Source organism: Cottoperca gobio, chromosome 5 (assembly GCF_900634415.1).
Source record: "Cottoperca gobio chromosome 5, fCotGob3.1, whole genome shotgun sequence".
Lineage (NCBI taxonomy): Eukaryota > Metazoa > Chordata > Actinopteri > Perciformes > Bovichtidae > Cottoperca > Cottoperca gobio.
In genome coordinates, this window is record NC_041359.1 from 11,211,969 (window position 1) to 11,230,112 (window position 18,144).

Genomic DNA, 18,144 nt, shown 5'->3' on the forward strand with positions numbered 1-18,144 from the left:
CAATAGCTTAGCATTTAAGCTAAATGTTAAACAGAAGTTTTGCGTTTACCATTGTCCCATATTTGATGCCGTAAAGAATTTTAGTAAAAGTTACATCATCTCGCTTTAAGCTCTTTGAACAAATGACCAATTCAATTCTCAGACAACATTTTTGTATGCCTCCTCTACAACTTTATAACAAGAAAGTCTTCCACAATCATCTTGCCATCTGCAGTTGTGTGAACGTTCGGTTTGGTCTGTGCATGTGCTCTAGCTGCCTATACTTTTTCGACTGTTAGTGTGACGTGGCTCCAAGCCAGGACCAGTACTCAACTTGCAAGCTCACCGGTCAAGCCACACTACAGCTAACAAAATGTACAGTTAGTCATTCGCTTCTCTACATTTAGACTGTAAGGTCTGCTCTGTGCTACATATTGAACTGAAATCTGGACATTTTAAGCCATATGCAGTAATAGTAGTATTCTTCTTAGTATTAAAACAGTCAAGCATGGATTAATGCAAACAAAGGACTAAACTACAAGAATGAAGTATTATAAAAGGTTATCAAACCAAATGCCTTAGGCAAAGTTATGTCTCATTATATTGTTGTTGTAACAGAGAGAGAGAAAAAAAAGATTTAATGCTGCCAGAAAGGTACCACACAAATGTCCTGCTTCAGGCTTACAGTATGATGGTTTTTATGTAGTTTTCTGGTGAAAACAATCTTGTGCATGAATCACTGCTGTACATTAGATATTTTGTGGTTATTTTCTCACTTGATTCAACACACAGAGTTGTTCCGTACTCAAACACAACCTCGCTTGTTTCTCTCCTCTGCACCTTTGGTGTAGATGAGGCCTGCATTCTTTTTCATTCTTCCCCAACTTTTCACATGCACATGCCTTTAATTTCTACCATGGTGTGAAGAACTTTACTCAAAGGCTCAAATCTCTGCTGCCCGAAAGTTATTCGGAGAAAATTGATGTGCTGGTTTTGCCGCTGACTAACTTGTCTACTTTCTTAAGAACCTGAGAATTGTGTGAAAGGGTTATCAATAACCACGCATACACATGCAGATATCTGTATCTCTCACACTGCTTTCTCATGCTGTGCCAGATTTTAACACCAGTACTCAATGCACATATTTGAGTGCCAATAAATTACAACCACACAATAGCGATGGGCATGCAGGGTGAGGCCGCGACAGTCGGCCCCAACAGTCTCAGCATTGAGAAATTGGATAAACATGGATTAAGAGTGACTAGCTTGCACTGGAGCAGCACATAATTAATTCCAGAGAAAATCTTGCTGATATAACCTGAAGAAAAGGCAGACACAGATCACAATTGTTACGAGCTGTGTCTGTTCTTGTTTGAAAAGTCATCGGTCATGGCTGTTTATAAATGAAAAACTCATGCCTGGTCGATTCTGGATTATCTGAAGCAACTCAACATGGAAAACCTCAATCATCAAGTCAAAAGATCATATTAGCAGATGATGGTGTGCATGTTGTTGCAGAGGTTTACAAATCTTGAGTAATGAAATAAAAATGTTGCCATGAGTGTCAATAGGTGGGGCAGGGTGATAGGGTGGTAGGGTAATAAGTTCATGCAGTCTCTAACAATGCTGCGTCCATCTGTTAATGTGTTTGCATTATTTCTTATGGGAATGTGAATTGTCTTAACGTTTTTTCTAGCATGTATAAATACTCCAAGAACTGAAGTTATTTGCCTTGTCATGATTATATTTGTTGTAACAGACATATGCACAAACACAAATGGGCATAGACATATGCAAACACAAACAAGTGTGTACAGGTGGCTCAAAAATACACACACACACACACACACACACACACACACACACACACACACACACACACACACACACACACACACACAGATTTCTCTGTGAAGTGACAAAATCATATCAGAAGTTGCAGTCATTATGTTTATGTTTTCAGTGAAGATGTTGTTGCAGAAGGCAACCTATTGTTACAGTTAAATGAATAAAGTCTGTGGAAATGTTTTGCACCAAAATGCAAAGGATTGGTGTTTCATTCAAATGCTTTGTGATTGTATTTCTTATCTTAAATCAACAAACAAGTCCCTTGGTGCTACCTACTTTGCTTTTGTACCTCCGCAGTATGTGTAAACTGGGTGTGGGCCCTTAACTGTACAATGTCCGAGGTGTAGTTTGGCAGGCCATGCTTCTTTATACTAAATATGTGAATTCGTAGCCATGCAGAAAACTAAAATGATTGATTCAGCGATGCAGCAATGCAGCAAGGCAGAGTCTGCACTATGAATGAAAGCAATGTTCAATCTATGAATGGATCAGGAAGTCTTTGATGCATGTCTGTGGTATGTATTTTATGACGAGGGTGTAGTCCTTTGTAGTCAGGCATCACCTGCCATCCTTTTCCTCTGAATGTTACATCACAGAAACAAATAGAAGGATTAAGTTCATGCTTGAAGAGTTAATTGTAAAAGTCTGGTCAGGTCAAAGGTCAAAGAGGTGCAGCTAGCACCTCCATGTCCTTTCTTTGGAACATCATACAATTTTACATTTGTGTTGCAGGAGTCTAGCACTGTATTTATTCTCGGTTGCAGTTGCGAGTGACTGAGGGTTCCTGTGTTTTTGTGTTAATATTTCTGTGTATTACAATACCACAAGGCATTAACACACTCACACGCTCACACACACACACACACACACACACACACACACACACACACACACACACACATACACACACACACACACACACACACACACACACACATCCTAAACACATATCCCTCCACACCTTCTTATAGTACACACTGTAAATGTAACTAAGAATCCGGTTACAGGATGTTGGAAAATGTCAAGAAGTCTGTTAACATACAGTACATGCATACTTAAAGGAATGCAGTGTACTTAAACATGTATAAACGCACGCTCCTCTTTAGTCTTTGACATAATTTGTCATAGTAAAAGTGGAGAAGGACTCAAGGTGTTGTTTAACAGCTTTGCCTCGGGACTCTGAAACCTGTCAAACATCTCTAGTCTCCTGTCTCTGTAATTTACGTTTCAGTCTTGTTTGTTTAAAATTAGTTGTTTAGTAACATACAACTGCTAATGCAGCAGTCTGGTAACAGTGATAGAAGTGACAAGTGATTATTATTCACAGCTATTTCCATTGATTATTCAAATAATATCACTACTTCAAATGTTACATATTTCTTTTAGCACAAGTGCAGTACCACATATACTGTATGTCCATCATTTGAAAATTCCTGAGAACATAGCTTTTGCTAATCCTCTTAGACTGTTGATCCAGTCACCTTCGTATCTGTTGTACATCGTGTTTGGGTGGAGCAAATTCTTGTCAAAGAATCTTTGCAAACATCATGGGACAGTTACAGCGGCAACAGTTGTTAAAAACTTCAAACCTGTAAAGTATTTGCCCAATCTGAGTAAAAGTGTATTACTTATCCATAGTCAGTGTATTACTACCTACAGTAGATGGCCGTCATCAAGCCCCCAGTTTGGAGAAACAGACAGGAGTTACGGCACCAAAGTTAAATAATGTATTGCTGTGGACAGGGGCAGCAGGAAAACATATTTTAGCCAACTTAAAAAAAGGCCCACTTAAAAGAAGTTTTAAGTTTAAGGTTACGCTATATTTAGAATATTTTCAGCACATTACTTTGCCGTTAGAGAGCCCTTTCGGATGGGGAACTGAAGCCGTTGTATCTATGTTCTCTTTAAAGCCACCAGACACCATTCACGAGAACAGTAATTTCACCTCACAGAACACGGGGCTTGCTGGTCTGTCTGTTTCTCCAAACTGGGGCCGTCCCGACCATCATCTACTGTACTGTATACACTGAGTATGCATAAGTAAAACTATTCATTGACCATATGAATAATAATCCACAAACACAAAAGAGAAAATCTGAAGCCTTTGGACACACAACCACACCCTCCGTGCTTGTTTTGGCATCCTCATACAGTAAGGTTGTGGGTGTTTTCATCATGAGGGAGTGTTGTTGAATTGGATTTTAATCTTGGCCTCACAGTTTCCCCACCTGCAAACAGGTACACACCTTAACGACACCGCGGCCGCAAGTCATGCATGGAAAGACCTTGTGTAGGACAAGTGAAGAGAATGTGATTAACCTGCAATTATTATGTAGAATAAAAGGTAACAATGTACATGTCATGAGAGTCTCTCAGAAATGTCTCATTAACAAAGTCAGCTGCTTTTCACAGTTGCCAGGATACACTTATTTTACACAGGGTTGTAAAGTCAACAGCTTGTTGGCATGCTAACACTTCTTCAAACACATCCACACTGTTTGCTTGAAAATCACCATGAGATATTACTTTACAATTCTGGACTTTGACACTGTGCTTATAGCCCTCACACACCGCTCACTGTAATTGCGGGAAGAAGTCAGGCATGGAAACTCTGGCACAAACTGCAATTTGGCTGCAGTCAGACTCGGTCAGACAGGGACGATCATGTAAATTGTCCAGCCGAATAGAAACCTAGTAACAGAATAAGTTTGCTTGTGTGAGTGAGCATTTGACAACATCTGCTCTTTCATGAAGTCACACACAGTAGCACTGTTGTTTTTTTGTTTAAACAGTTGTTCAATGTTGATCATCACCAATTTTGACGAAGGATTAAGAAATAATAAAACAGTTTCACAGATTATCCAAAGAATGAGAGTGACATCAAACAGCTCGCGGTGTGGCTCTACTGAATGCTTGGCGATGTTGGTCAGTCTACAACTTTTTTCCAAACTGAAATATATCAAACTGGTGGATGGATTGTCAAGATCTCTGTACAGATATTCAAGGTCCCTTAAGGATACATTCATATGACTTTGGTGATCCCTTCATTTAAAAAAGAATATCGAACAGTCATAAGGTCAAAGTTTCAATTTGCCCACTTTGGTTTATTTTGGTATTTTGGTTTGCAAAACTAACACCTGTCAGCCTAAACTGTATTTCATGTTTAGTGATGAAATGTTAGCCAACAAGCTGAACTAAGACGGTGAACCTGCTAAATATTACCTTCTTAACATCAGCTTGTTAGCGTCTACGTTGACTAATTAAATACATTATAGCCCACATTGCCGGTGGATTACTTACCGTACTTCTACTGTTTACCACCGTAATAATTTACCAGAGTTGTAAAATCCAATCTCTTAGAATTAACCACTTTTGAGTCTCTTGGCATCTGATAATCTTTTAAACGTTATCTCTGTCCAACTGGACTTCCTGGATAGTATTTCAGTGTCTCACCAGTACCGTGAATGTTCATGACTCTCTGATGTTTACCGTTTGGTTTAACACAGGGCTGTTTGGGTCTGAATGCTCGTTTAGCCTTGTTGGAACACAGTTGGTATAGAAACTCCCTCTAATCAAAATATTATTTTTAATTATTGTAAATCATTCTGATTTCCATTCTTTCACTGGGCTGTGGCGCTGGGCAGTGTAACACACAAACACACACAACTTGTCCAAGCAGGTCTGTTCTGCCTGCGGTGAACACGCATTAGGACACCACCCACACAATTAGTTTGAGGTCACTATCACTGGTCTAACAGTGACTGAATACAGCATACAAGACTGAAGAAGTCATGTACTGGCTTTGGTCTACACATCCATCACCGGTTTCAATAGAAATTAGTAGAATTTAGATTATAGTGCCTTGAGATTGCTTTTAGCTTGGAAAGGCGCTTTACAAATTAAATGTATTATTATTATTATTATTATTATTATTATTATTATTATTATTATTATTATTATTATTATTATAATTTACTGCTCTTTACAAACACTGAAACCTATAAGTTCTGTCTGAATCAAGTTGTAAAAGGGCGTGGCCACTCAGATGTTCAGTCATGGGTTGAACTTGCTGGCATCTGCAGGGCGTGAAACCTGTTTAGTGTTGCAACTGGCTCTCCCACTCATAGGATCTCAGAGAGATATAGACATGACATGATGATTTGGGGTTTGATTATGTCAGAATCTAAATGACGTGTTGGTTATTTGTAAGCATTTACACTTTGTCGTAGCTTTCACTGAAAAGTGTTGTCTAATGTAGCTTAGCGTTTTATCTTAGAGTATTTATGTTTGATGTTTGCATTCAAGCAGGCATGTTTGTTGTAAAGCAGTTTAAATGGTAAACCATCTGAATATCTTAATAGTTGAGTACATGAGAAAATAACTCATGAATGTGTTTCCTGTTATCAGACTACATTATCCTCCCACAGTTCACTATCAAAGCGGTGTAGTCACCTTTTGTTATTGTTCCTGCAGTGTCTAGCAACCGCTGTCTTGTCATCATATACTCATTATTAGTGTGTGTGTGTGTGCGTGTGTGCGTGTGTGCGTGTGAAAATGTGGTTTGTATCCCCAGATATAACTGCCACCCAATTCAACTGCATGCATGTGGAAATCTGTGCAAAGTTTTGCAATTAGTTTAATGGTGTAAATGACACTATACAAAAGAGGAAAAACAATAGAGAACGTCAGCCTCTAACAGCAGACCACTTGGGACATATCTGCACACTTGCACGTTTGAACAGGTGAAAGAAATTTGAGGATGTGTCATCAAACCACCCCACCCTTTTAGCATCCAGAATGCCTTTTGATAGTAGAAAATGATTAACTACTTATAAACTACACTCTGCCAACAGGAAGCAATAACTTTGCTGCTGGCACTCGAGTTAAGATAGTCAAAGAAAGTATGAAGGAATGAAGTTTGATAACTTTTAAATTCAAACAATAAAATACCAGAAGCAGGAGTGAAGAAATTACAGTGAAAATGTTATGCTCTTTTAAAAAATAAACCATGTTAAACTTCATCTAATAACCCACTGACACATGCTTTAAAGTTTCTCCCCAAATAAAGAAATAACTATTTTGGTTGAACCTCGTTTGTATGCAATTTTCAACAAGTGCTTCTGCAAAATGTTTTTTGCAGAACTGTTTGGTGGCACCTATGGAGATAAGTGATAATTGCAGGTGTGTTTTTTCAGAGAATGTTGCCACAGACCAAAGAGTTTGTATCACTGCAAATGCAAGGGCTTTCATCAGTGGGCCATAGGCTCAAACACTGTTGTGTTACCTCGATAGATAGTGACTTAAAATACTTTTATTTAAATTAAAATATTTAAGATTGTTTACTTTAATAATGCATATGAATTATCAATTATCAATCTAAAAAAATCGTCATGAAATGGAAAATATTGTATAATGAAAAGGCAAGGCTTAAAGTGATTTTAAAAGTTTATGCAGGACCAGGAGAATTCAGTCTGACACACCCGTGCATTCTTTACAATGGAAGCTGTGAGATACGCAGAGCAGCAGAAAGCATGTTTGGGCACACCCAAAAGCTTTACTTTCAGAGTCAGACATCAATGATTAAGTTTGCAGGACCTCAAGTATCTCATAAGTGTTTGGCAGATCACAAAATTAAACAAACACACCTGTTATGGCATGTTCAGCCAGAGAGTTACCTAACAATGACAATTGAACTGTATCTCACAGTTACACCCCAATTCCAAACAACCAAGTTTAAAAGACACATTATAACCCAGAAAAAGAATTTGCACAACAATTCAATGAAAACAAAATGTAATCTCTGTGGGAATAGGTGAGGAATTAGGAAGGAAAACATAAGTTATTTTGTTGTGAAAAAAAGCTTTTCATTCATACTTAATTATTAGATTAGAACAAACAATTGGCATACTGTTGAGTTATGATTCTAAGTAACTCTAGAAACATCTCCTGAAGTTGGATACCATCTATCATATAGAGCTACAGACCCAAAAGACACCACCTTTACGGTGGGGCTGCTTACTTGATCATACTTGATACTTGATACTCTGATCATAATAGTTTGAACCAGACTGGTCCAGCTGACAAGTTCTCCAGAGTTTTTTCTGTCATTAACTAAAATATCTTTCATCTTTCGCTTGCACGAGATACCCTGTAGGGACGGAAGTCAGTTTAACTTGAAAATGACAGATGGAAGTGTCCTTAAATCAGCTTCTCTGACAGGTCATAGAAACCAAACAAGAAATGTTTAGAATGGTTGAGAGGGATTCAGCAGTGAAGGTGTGAATGACATACTGTTGACAAAACAGGCCGAAAAAACTGCATACGCATAATGTCACCTGCATGTTCCTATTAGGTGCAGTGCACAGGGCAGACAGCATAGTGCTGTCGCAAACCATGTACTCCTATGATGGAATACATGAACCCAGGTTTTCAGTTTAATTTGATTATACACAAATTACATAGACTAGAGCGTGCAAGCAAGCGCAGGCAGACAACTCAAGTTGTACACTGCATTCACACGTGACATTAACCAATGCACCTTTACAATCTATTGTAAACAATCTACTGTCAAGCTTTTGCTGCAGCTGCATCATTGCTCTGTAGGTATCTCAACCACCATCATTGCTGCTTAACTTAAATCAGCCTGACCATCATCCATGCATCAATCTGTATACCCTAACATTTACTATACTGCTTTGCTGTTTTCACATGTTAATATACCACCCTTTGTAAGTTGACTGACTGAACTTAATTTAAGAATATTCACCACATGAACAGAATATTAATTTAACAAATTAATGTCTTAAACCTAAATTTGACAAAGAGCGTAAGAAGCAAGAAGGTATGCCTTACTTGATATGAAACTTCAGTGTTACAAATTGCAACAAATACGCTATTCATTGCAGTTACTGTGAAACTGATACATGACAAGATACTTGCATTGATTTCTATGATACAGGATGTCTGTTTTGTTTTGTTTTTGACAGTTATTGTATATGTATTGCCTGTTTTATCGGACTTGTTACTGGATAATATATACTTTTTTTTCTTTTCTTTAATGTTCTGTGCAAGATTGTAAAATCCAAAACGATTAGAAAGTGAGGTTTCTGGCAAAGAAGGCTTGTGTGATTGCAATTCTGACTGACTTGCATTGAAGCTCACACTGGTCTCGTTGTGAGTGGGAGAAGTAAGAAATTGTTGGATGATGAAGATCAAACAAAAATTACATTGTGTTCAGCGTATGGCCAATTTGAGAAGGCCTTGTTACCCCAAATCTCGAGTTCTTTAAGGCATATTTCAGAGTTGGATTTCAGATTTGACTTTGTCTCAGCGGATCCATGTCTGAAAACGGCCTACTTAACACATGTTTGAATTGTGTCTCCATTTAAACTATGAAAATATGATCATATGGTTTCAGTGGGCTTTTTTGTGAAGGTACATGTACCTGGTGAATCTGAAAATAAAGAATTAGGGATCTTTAATGCCAGACCAGATATTATGCAACCTGATTTTACTTTATGTTTATTATTAAGAGCGTAGTGCAGGGCTGCCAAAAGTAGGGGCCGTGGGCCAGAGTTGGACCACCATAATGTTCGATATGGCCAATGGTCTATTCCAAAATACATTTGTGTTTAATTATTTTTAAATTAAATAAATAGCTGTTTCTGCTGTTATTTTTTTTTGTGAGGTAAAATTCTCCTTAAATATATATATGATCCCTACTTATTAACTGTGCTAGTACCATTTTGCATCTTAAAAAAGGTGTTTGCTTTTGGCCCGTAGCCCACTATTAAGTTTCAGTTTGACTTCTGCTGAAAACAATAGCTATTGCTATTGTTGTTGTTGTTGCATTCTTTGGTTTTAAGACAAGAAAAGGGGCACACTTCAACTAGGCATCCAGAAAGTTTGATGCTCTTCCTTTCCACAGAATGTAATCCTCTATCTATCAGCTGTCTCCGCCCGAGCAGCCGAGGAATTCACACCTATTACTCCAGCTGATCTTTTTTTTCTTTAAAAAAAACTTGTCAGTCTTGTTCGTTTTATATCAAGTCCTGTACGGACAAATTCTGAAAGATTTACGTGAGGATTAACTTTATTGTGTAGATTAAGTGTTAAGACAATTAAATCTGACAGTTTACATGACTAAATCAATAAAACCCTGGAGAGACGTCAAACATTAATAGTTTATGTCATCAATAGTTAGTCATCATATCTCTTTGCCGTTGGGCACAATAGGAAAATTAGGTTGAACCCACTGGTAATCATGCCCGTTTGTGTTTCATTGGGACAAAATGATTTTCTTTGATGAGCTTGTGAACTAAATCATTGCCAACTCACCGAGAACCTGTTTGGTCTTTCTGTAATCATACACTGTACTGTATGTCTGAATGTCCTGAATTACACCGTCTCCCAAATACTGTCAAACCAATGTTCCCAAAAAGGGCTATACTAAACAAATATTGTGTTTAAAGACCTCTATTAGTTTTACTATACAATTTGTGTTGTGATAAAGATAGCCTATATAAAAGACAAAGAACTTTACTTAAAGTGCAGTGTTGCAACATTTGCCTGAAGAAGAGAGAGAAACATTCACTTCTTTTTCTTTTCTCATTGAGGTGTGGACGTGTGTACTCTGGATTCTAACTACAATAGATATATAGTATGTGTACTGCATAGACGACATAACATAAAGTCATCGAGCACAACATGCTGTTAACTCCAGATTAAGCTGAGGAATGTGCGTTGTCAAGCACAGTAACACAACCAGGTTTCTTTCAATGTTCTCGCTTGACTCTTGTCAGCCTCGCCCCATACCTTGCACTATCTGAACAATCTATTGTATTTTGTTTCGGTGTTTATTTGTTCAGACTTTTTTTCTATTCTGTACTTGCCACTCCGACAAAGGTTTTATGGACAGGTGTAGATTTGGAAAGGGTGCAAGAGCAAACATCAACGTAGGCCTTTGACAGGTTGAGTTCAACATAGTTTCTGCCTGCTCCAACAAGAACAGTGCACATTACTTCAGCAGGACTGCAGAAAGGAGGAAGCTGCATCAGCTGTAGAGTAGTAGAATGGACAACTGTTATTGAATGAATAAATGTTTAAATGGTTTCAATGAATGAATGCATGAATTAATTGTACTGAATAAAAATGAGAATCTGGATCCAGCAAGTCGTTTGCATCAAGTGTAACCAGCAGAACCAGCAGCAGCATGTGACTGTGTTACAGGACAGCATAGTATTTGTAGCAGAGGCTGCCAGAGCAGATTCCTCTGCAGGACAAACCATCAGACTGGTTCCCCAAAGACAATCAAAGGTTCAAGCCTCAATCACTAAGATGGTTTGATTAGACACAGTAAGAAAAAGTGCATGATTAAGTTACATGTGAACAGGAAAAGTTACATTTTTTAACGCAGGTCATACACCTCATGCCAAACAAAGCATTTTTAAACTCAGAGAGTTTTTATTGGTACTGACCATCACCAATTGTAATAAGACTCTATGGACACTGATTGCAACTATGCATTTTATAACCTTTGACCAAAATGGTATTAAAATGAAAGTATTTGCAGTGTTGATCATCTAACTGCTTGAATGGGACTGAGCTGACGCTTTTATTCAAAAGTAGTCTGAACTGCAATCTGAACAAGGACTACCAGGTACTTTTTTAACATGGACTACTGTACTTGTGGGATTTTAAGGTACTTTACTTGACTATTTCAGGTTTTTACTTTTACATTTTCCTCTGCAAAGTTTATCTGATAGCTGTGATTACCCACAGTTATAATTTCGACACACAAAAAAACATGATAAAATATGATGCACTGGTGATACGACAAGGCTTAGATTCAGCAGCTGCAAAAAAGAAAAGAAAAAGAAAACCCAACAAATACAGTAACATGATGGAAAAACAGAAAACACCAAATGCAGGAATGCTGCAAGTCACACATGGGTCATTGTAAAACAACATGAGTTTCCATGCAACGAACACGCCCGGACACACCTGGAATTTGTTGCCATGGTTTGTGGCTCATGAAGTTGCCGAAGTCCACAAAGTGTTATTTGTTTAATCATTCAGATTGTATAATGCTGTTAGATATTATTGCAGATATTTGTTAATCAAGTGTTTCCCACTAGTGTTAATCTGATGCTTTTAACTGATTGCTGGCCTATCAATTCAGTTATTGGTGCATAACTTATCTGAATCAAACTGAATCAAACTGCTTTGTAAATAGTTACTATTGTGCTCTGTGCTCAGTGTCAGAATATTGTGATATTGCTTTTAAATATAGTTAAATAAATAACAGCAGTCCTTTTCTAATCGTCAGTCTAAACCACCACAGCTTTTCATACAGGCACAGTTTGTGTTCTGAGCAGAATATTTTATCATGAGAAGACTACAGGTAGAGTTCTGGGCTACAACTATTACTGTGGACTATAACACGTTTGTGTGCACATACTGCTCTCTGTGATATAATGTTTATACAGTTAACTAATCAAGCCTTCAAACCTGATACAATGCTACAATCTGCCCCAGTGTATGTCAGCAGCAGCCACAGTTCTGTTAAGAGGGATGAATGGTGGGTGGTATTGTGGAATTTGTGCAGTTTTAAGCCTTAAACTTCAGGTTGTATAGCCTTGGGTGCGGCACCACCACTCACAGTTCATGTTCGAACCTGTTCCTATCGGTCTCTTAAATCACATGTCACTTCAGTGCACAACAAACTGTCACACAAATGAGCTTTTACATGAATATCTGCTTTGTATTCCTCGAAAATAACTCTTGCCGGGTTTGTCTACTTTTTGGATTTGTTTGTTTTGTATTTTCTTTGTGTGAACTTTAGATATATACTTTTTTACAGTAAGGGATTATAGTTGTTGGGAACATGACATTTGCTGACATTTTCTAGGAATGTGTGACCTTCAATTAATTTTGTTAAAGAGAAACCCCTGCAATTAGTGTGTACCCGGACGGAGGAAGACTGGGGCTTGTCAGAAAAACTTTTAAAATATCATGTAAGTGTGTGTGTGTGTGTGTGTGTGTGTATGTGTGTGTGTGTGTGTGTGTGTGTGTGTGTGTGTGTGTGTGTGTGTGTGTGTGTGTGTGTGTGTGTGTGCTTCCTCTTTTTTTCCAAAGGTGAGGTCTTCATTTACCTATTAAATGTTTTTTTTATATAAGAAACCTTCAACAATCCGACAGAACGCAACAGAACACAATATAAAATAGTGTTTTAAGAAGATTTATTGTCGAGCAAACAGACAAGACTCCAGGTATTGCCAACAGTAACACACAGAAAAAGGTCTTTCGAAGCAGAAGATGGTAGACGTTTGTGACAGATTTCCATCCTACTAAACAATGTAAGTACAGCAGGTTTAGCATAAGGAGTTCAGCGTGGCAATGTTTTTTGTTTTCCCCAAATGACTCCTATCAGCAGTATACTTGATGTGACAGCAGTGTTTTAAGTTACTCAAACCTCAAGAGCAGCAGAGGAAAACAAATACAACAGTGCCACCTGTTGGCTAAACAAGTGTGGTGCATTGATCACTGAACCACAGGCACTGACACGTACTGCAGTTGACAATTTATTAAGAGTTTTCAGAAACCTGAACAAAGACTCATCCATTAGCACCTCTTCATTAAGGATATCTGACGGGGAAACTTTGTTTACACCTCTTACAGCAGAAACAGTATTTGGTAAAGGCACTTTGGTGACAAAATCATTAAAGAACTGGATAATAAAGCAGAGACGGTGTGCTTTTTCTTCCTTTTCAAGACCAATATCATCAATCATGAATCTGACAAAAACAGGAACAAACACATCACTCCTCAGCCACAGCTTCAGCTTCAGCTTCAGCCTCCACCTGCTCCTGCTCTTCCTCCTTCTTCTCCACGGCAGCTGGCTCCTCCGTTTCTACCTGCTGCTGCTCCTCCTTCTCCTCCTTCTTCTCCTCGGCCTTGATCATCACCGTTTCTGTCTTGGTGACTGTGGTGCTCTTTACTGTTGCTCCCTCGAGGGGAGCGAATGAACCGGTGCTGGCTTTGATTCCACCGAAAGAGCAGCTGGCGTAGGACGGGGTTCGGGAGCTCTCTAGGCCGTAGGCATTGTAGTTCATAGCTGCACGTTCAGAAGTAAAAGGCAATCATTAACATGGACGTACAGAATTTGGGAAAAGGGTGGTGGAAGAGGAGACATTTGGATGTACATAAGTTTCTTTAATGATCTGAATGTCTTTCTGTATCTGCAGAAGATTTGGGGGAGTTTTTACTTGTCTTCTTGGAGATTTCAGGAGCTGATGTGGGCCTAAAGAGCTAATTGAGATGATGTATGTGATTTCAGTCTGTCCTAATTAACTTGCATTTAATTATCAGTACACCTGTGGTCTAAATGCAGTTGTCTTTACTTTTCACACACCCGTCACATAGAAAACATGGTTTGTCGAACATTTAACACAAGTGCAGACACAGAGCAGAAGTCAGTGCAACACCTTTTGGAGCTTGCAATTGGTGTTGTGCGACACAGTTTTGCTATTTTTGTTGACAAACCTGGCTTCTGTTTCCAACAATGCATCAAAACAAAGGGTAAAAACGGCAGCTCCTCTTAGTGTCCCTGTGTCAACCGGATGTTAAAGTTGATAGTGTTTTCATAATATCGTATAACATTTATTATTTTGTTGCCCAGAGACCCCGACCATGGACAATCCTGTTGTATGTACATCAAATATGTGATTTTCTTTGTCTCTTGATTTTCTTTTTCATAGTTTATACTGTTACATTGCAAACAAAATCAACAGTTTAAATGTTTGTACCAAGGTAGAACATGAACTTACATGTCTGCTTGGATATATTGGTCTTGATTCCAGTTGATAACCTGTAGAGAAAAACAGAAAAAGACATGAGCAAGCAGAACACCATGAGATATGTGCACAATAATATTCATGTAAAAAGGATATTTCCCATCACCTCCACAGGGTGACACTGTCACACCAACATCTTACCTGTACTCCTCTCCTTCCAGCAGCTTCCTGTAGGTGGCGATCTCAATGTCCAGAGCCAGCTTCACGTTCATCAGTTCCTGGTACTGGCGGACTTGAAGGGCCATGTCCTGCTTGGCTCTCAGGAGCGCTTCCTCCAGGTCTCTGATGCGGAGTTTAGCGTCCTTTACTGCCAGCTCACCACGCTCCTCAGCCTCTGCGATTTGAGCTTCCAAACTGTTTCGCTAAAAGTAGAGGATGAAAAGCAAAGAGTGAAGTTAAATACACAAAAACTATAATATGTATAAGGCCAGGTGCTACTAACACAGTGGTCTAAGTTACAGCTTAATATTAAGGAATAAAGAAGTAATCAAATCAAAGAAAGAAAATACCTAATACTATGACAGTGAAAGATATCTAAATATACAAAACTGAAGTCTCACCTGTGCTTTAACCATGTCAATTTCAGACTGGAGCCTCATTATCCTGCGGTTCATGTCAGCCATCTCAGCCTTGGTGGACTTTAGGTCGTCACCATAGCTACCTGCTGACTGCTGCATCTCTGCATACTGAACAGACAGACATGATAGAACATGATTATCCAACGTGTGTGTTGTCACACCAGGTGTTGCTGGTGTTTGGCACGTTTCAATTTGACATGAATATCACAGTGGTCTCACCTTAGACTGATACCATGACTCAGCTTCGGCTCTGCTACGGTTGGCAATGTCTTCATACTGGGCACGCACTTCAGCGACGATGGCGTCCATGTCAAGGTCACGGCTGTTGTCCATCTCCACCACAACAGATGTGTCCTTGATCTGACCCTGCAGCTCGCTGATTTCCTGCGCAGGATGATCCATGAACATAGGCAGTTAAGGAATGGACATCGAAAAACATCATATTGAAAAAACTCCTCTTTTTAAGATGACATGTATCAATTATTCATTTGTGTGCAACTTAAAAGTGAAATAAGGTTATTACAGTGTCATAGATCTGCCTCAGGAACTCAATCTCATCAGAGAGCCCATTCAGTTTGGCTTCAAGCTCCACTTTGACCATAAAGGCCGCGTCAGTGTCCTGCGCAGGAAAAGACAACATCGAGAATATTCATTGTTGTATGCACCCCCGGCCCTGAGCTACAAATGGCCATTGTTTCAAGATCAAGAAATACAAACATTTAAATAAACAGACCTTCTTTATGAGAACAAAGTTGTTCTCACACTCATTGCGGTTGTTGATCTCATCCTCATATCTGGAAAGAAATATATGCACTTTAAATCAGAAGGAATTATAATTACTTTAATACTTTCAATTTCATCTGATCCACATGCCGGACATTTAATCTGTATGTACACAGTCTAAAACAGCAATGTCTGGGGATAATTCTCTGTGGGTGTGTCACTACAAGCAACTCATTTAATGTACAAGTATTCATGTGCTCCATTGTTAATATAACAATATTGATTATAGCCTCTTTAAGGAGTTAGAGTAACACTGAAGGTTGAAATGCTCTTCTACACTCACTTGTTTTTGAAGTCCTCAACCACACCTGTCATGTTATGCAGGTCAGACTCAAGTTTGACTTTTTCATGACCCAAGCTGTCCAGCTGTCTACGCAAGTTGGCAATGTAGGCTTCGAACATGGAGTCGACGTTAGAGCGAGACGTGGTCTGTTCCTGCACAAGTTTCCACTTTGTCTCAAGCATTTTGTTCTGCTGTTCTAGGAAGCGAACCTGTTGGTCGAAAAGTAAATGAATGATTGATCAATAAACAAGAGGCAAATAAACAGTTCTGTACCTGTGGTCATACAGAAATGACTGTGAATGGATTGATAGTAAAAGGATGGGAAGGTGATACTGCACTCATTGTTTTCTAATGGCAAAACAAAAACGTTAATGTATGGGGACGGTGGTCGGTGGCATACAGTATATACTCAGTGAAAGAATGCATGTAACGAGAAGGCGTGACTCAAGCGACATGAATGGATTCACTTTGTTTGCTGAATGGACAAAGACACGCATGAAGATCGACCGAAAGAAAAATGACTAATTGAGCTTCTCCCACCTCTCACACTTTTAATGTCACATCAATTACTCCCCTCACTCATTTCTCACCCATAGTGCCACATTTCAACACAAAGAGGCACTGTTTCCTCTACAACTCTTCTATTGAGTGTCCTGACCCTGGGTGGGGTCCTGCTACCACTCTGCAAACATGATGTGAGATTCGCAGCTCTACGTAAGTGTGTGCCATATCACAATGGCATGCAAGCGTTGTTTAACGATCTGAAAAATATGTCGCAGCGTGATGGATTTACAGCTTATCTTCTATCCTACATTGCTCCAGGGTGCCTCCTTAAACAAGAATGTTACAATGGGCAGTAACTGATCAATCTAAGATGGAGGAGAGCGCAAGCGTCTGTCTGATAAAATAGTTGTAAAAGAAGTTTCACTAATCTTTTTCTAGTGTTTGCATAAGAATATTCTGATACTGCTGTCAACAAAATGGTTGTATTAGCTATTATACAGCCTCATAAAGTGTGTATTGTTCCTAATACTGATAGTGTTCAGTTCATGTTTTTTATTATAGCTATCTACTCCACTGATTATTTAACAAGCTTGCCTGATGCAAAGCTTTCCTGGACAACGGCACGCCCATTTTTTTTCTCCCAACTATTTGTACATGCTGTGATTGTTCAGGAGATTTCATTTGATAAATAAGATTTTGCCAAACAAGAATGCAAGAGGACACCTGGCACTTTATCTACTTTCATAACCACTAAAACTCTGTTTTTGGTGGATATTGCTCGCATTGGGGTGCACTCCTCTTTGTTCTTCTCTTTATCCCAGCCCTGTGTGTGCTCTGTATCCAGGTTGATCCTCTTAGCTGAGCACTATGATCTCACCCGAGAGTGAAAACATGTGAGGAAGCTAAGCCTTTACTCAAAACAACCTGTATCTTCCACAGTATGACTGGGCATGGCTTTTATCAGACTGCATATTGTAATAAGCACAGTTTCAAATGGGATTGTCTACATTGTGAAATTAGACCTCTTTCGCCTTGAGCTATTCTGGCTTGCAATAAACAAATTTCCTATGAGGTTCCTGAGTTATTGTTCAACTGTTTGTGGAATTGAACAGCTTTATCCTAAGAGTCATAGGAACCAACAGAGCATTATAAATAAAACCTATAAAGCAACATACTGTATGAGCTGTTTGTTGCTGTAGTTGCAATTTCCCCCATGTAGTTGTTATGTCAACAAAAGACAAAATGTCCTGCGATGATAATGGTGTTTATCTTAATACCTCATTACAGTCTTAAAGGAGAACACCACCTACATTAG

The 18,144-nt window shown here is 38.8% G+C and overlaps 1 protein-coding gene across 1 annotated transcript in view; it reads right to left on the reverse strand.

The window, feature by feature from the left end:
* Positions 1-13,050: 13,050 nt before the first annotated feature.
* LOC115008615 (keratin, type II cytoskeletal 8-like) overlaps positions 13,051-18,144 on the reverse strand; it is a 5,979-nt gene continuing 885 nt past the window's right edge. The window contains 8 exon segments of the mRNA XM_029432315.1: positions 13,051-13,942; positions 14,655-14,695; positions 14,823-15,043; positions 15,242-15,367; positions 15,479-15,643; positions 15,783-15,878; positions 15,993-16,053; positions 16,326-16,534. Coding sequence (XP_029288175.1) covers positions 13,647-13,942; positions 14,655-14,695; positions 14,823-15,043; positions 15,242-15,367; positions 15,479-15,643; positions 15,783-15,878; positions 15,993-16,053; positions 16,326-16,534 — 1,215 coding nt within the window. The 3' untranslated portion in view covers positions 13,051-13,646.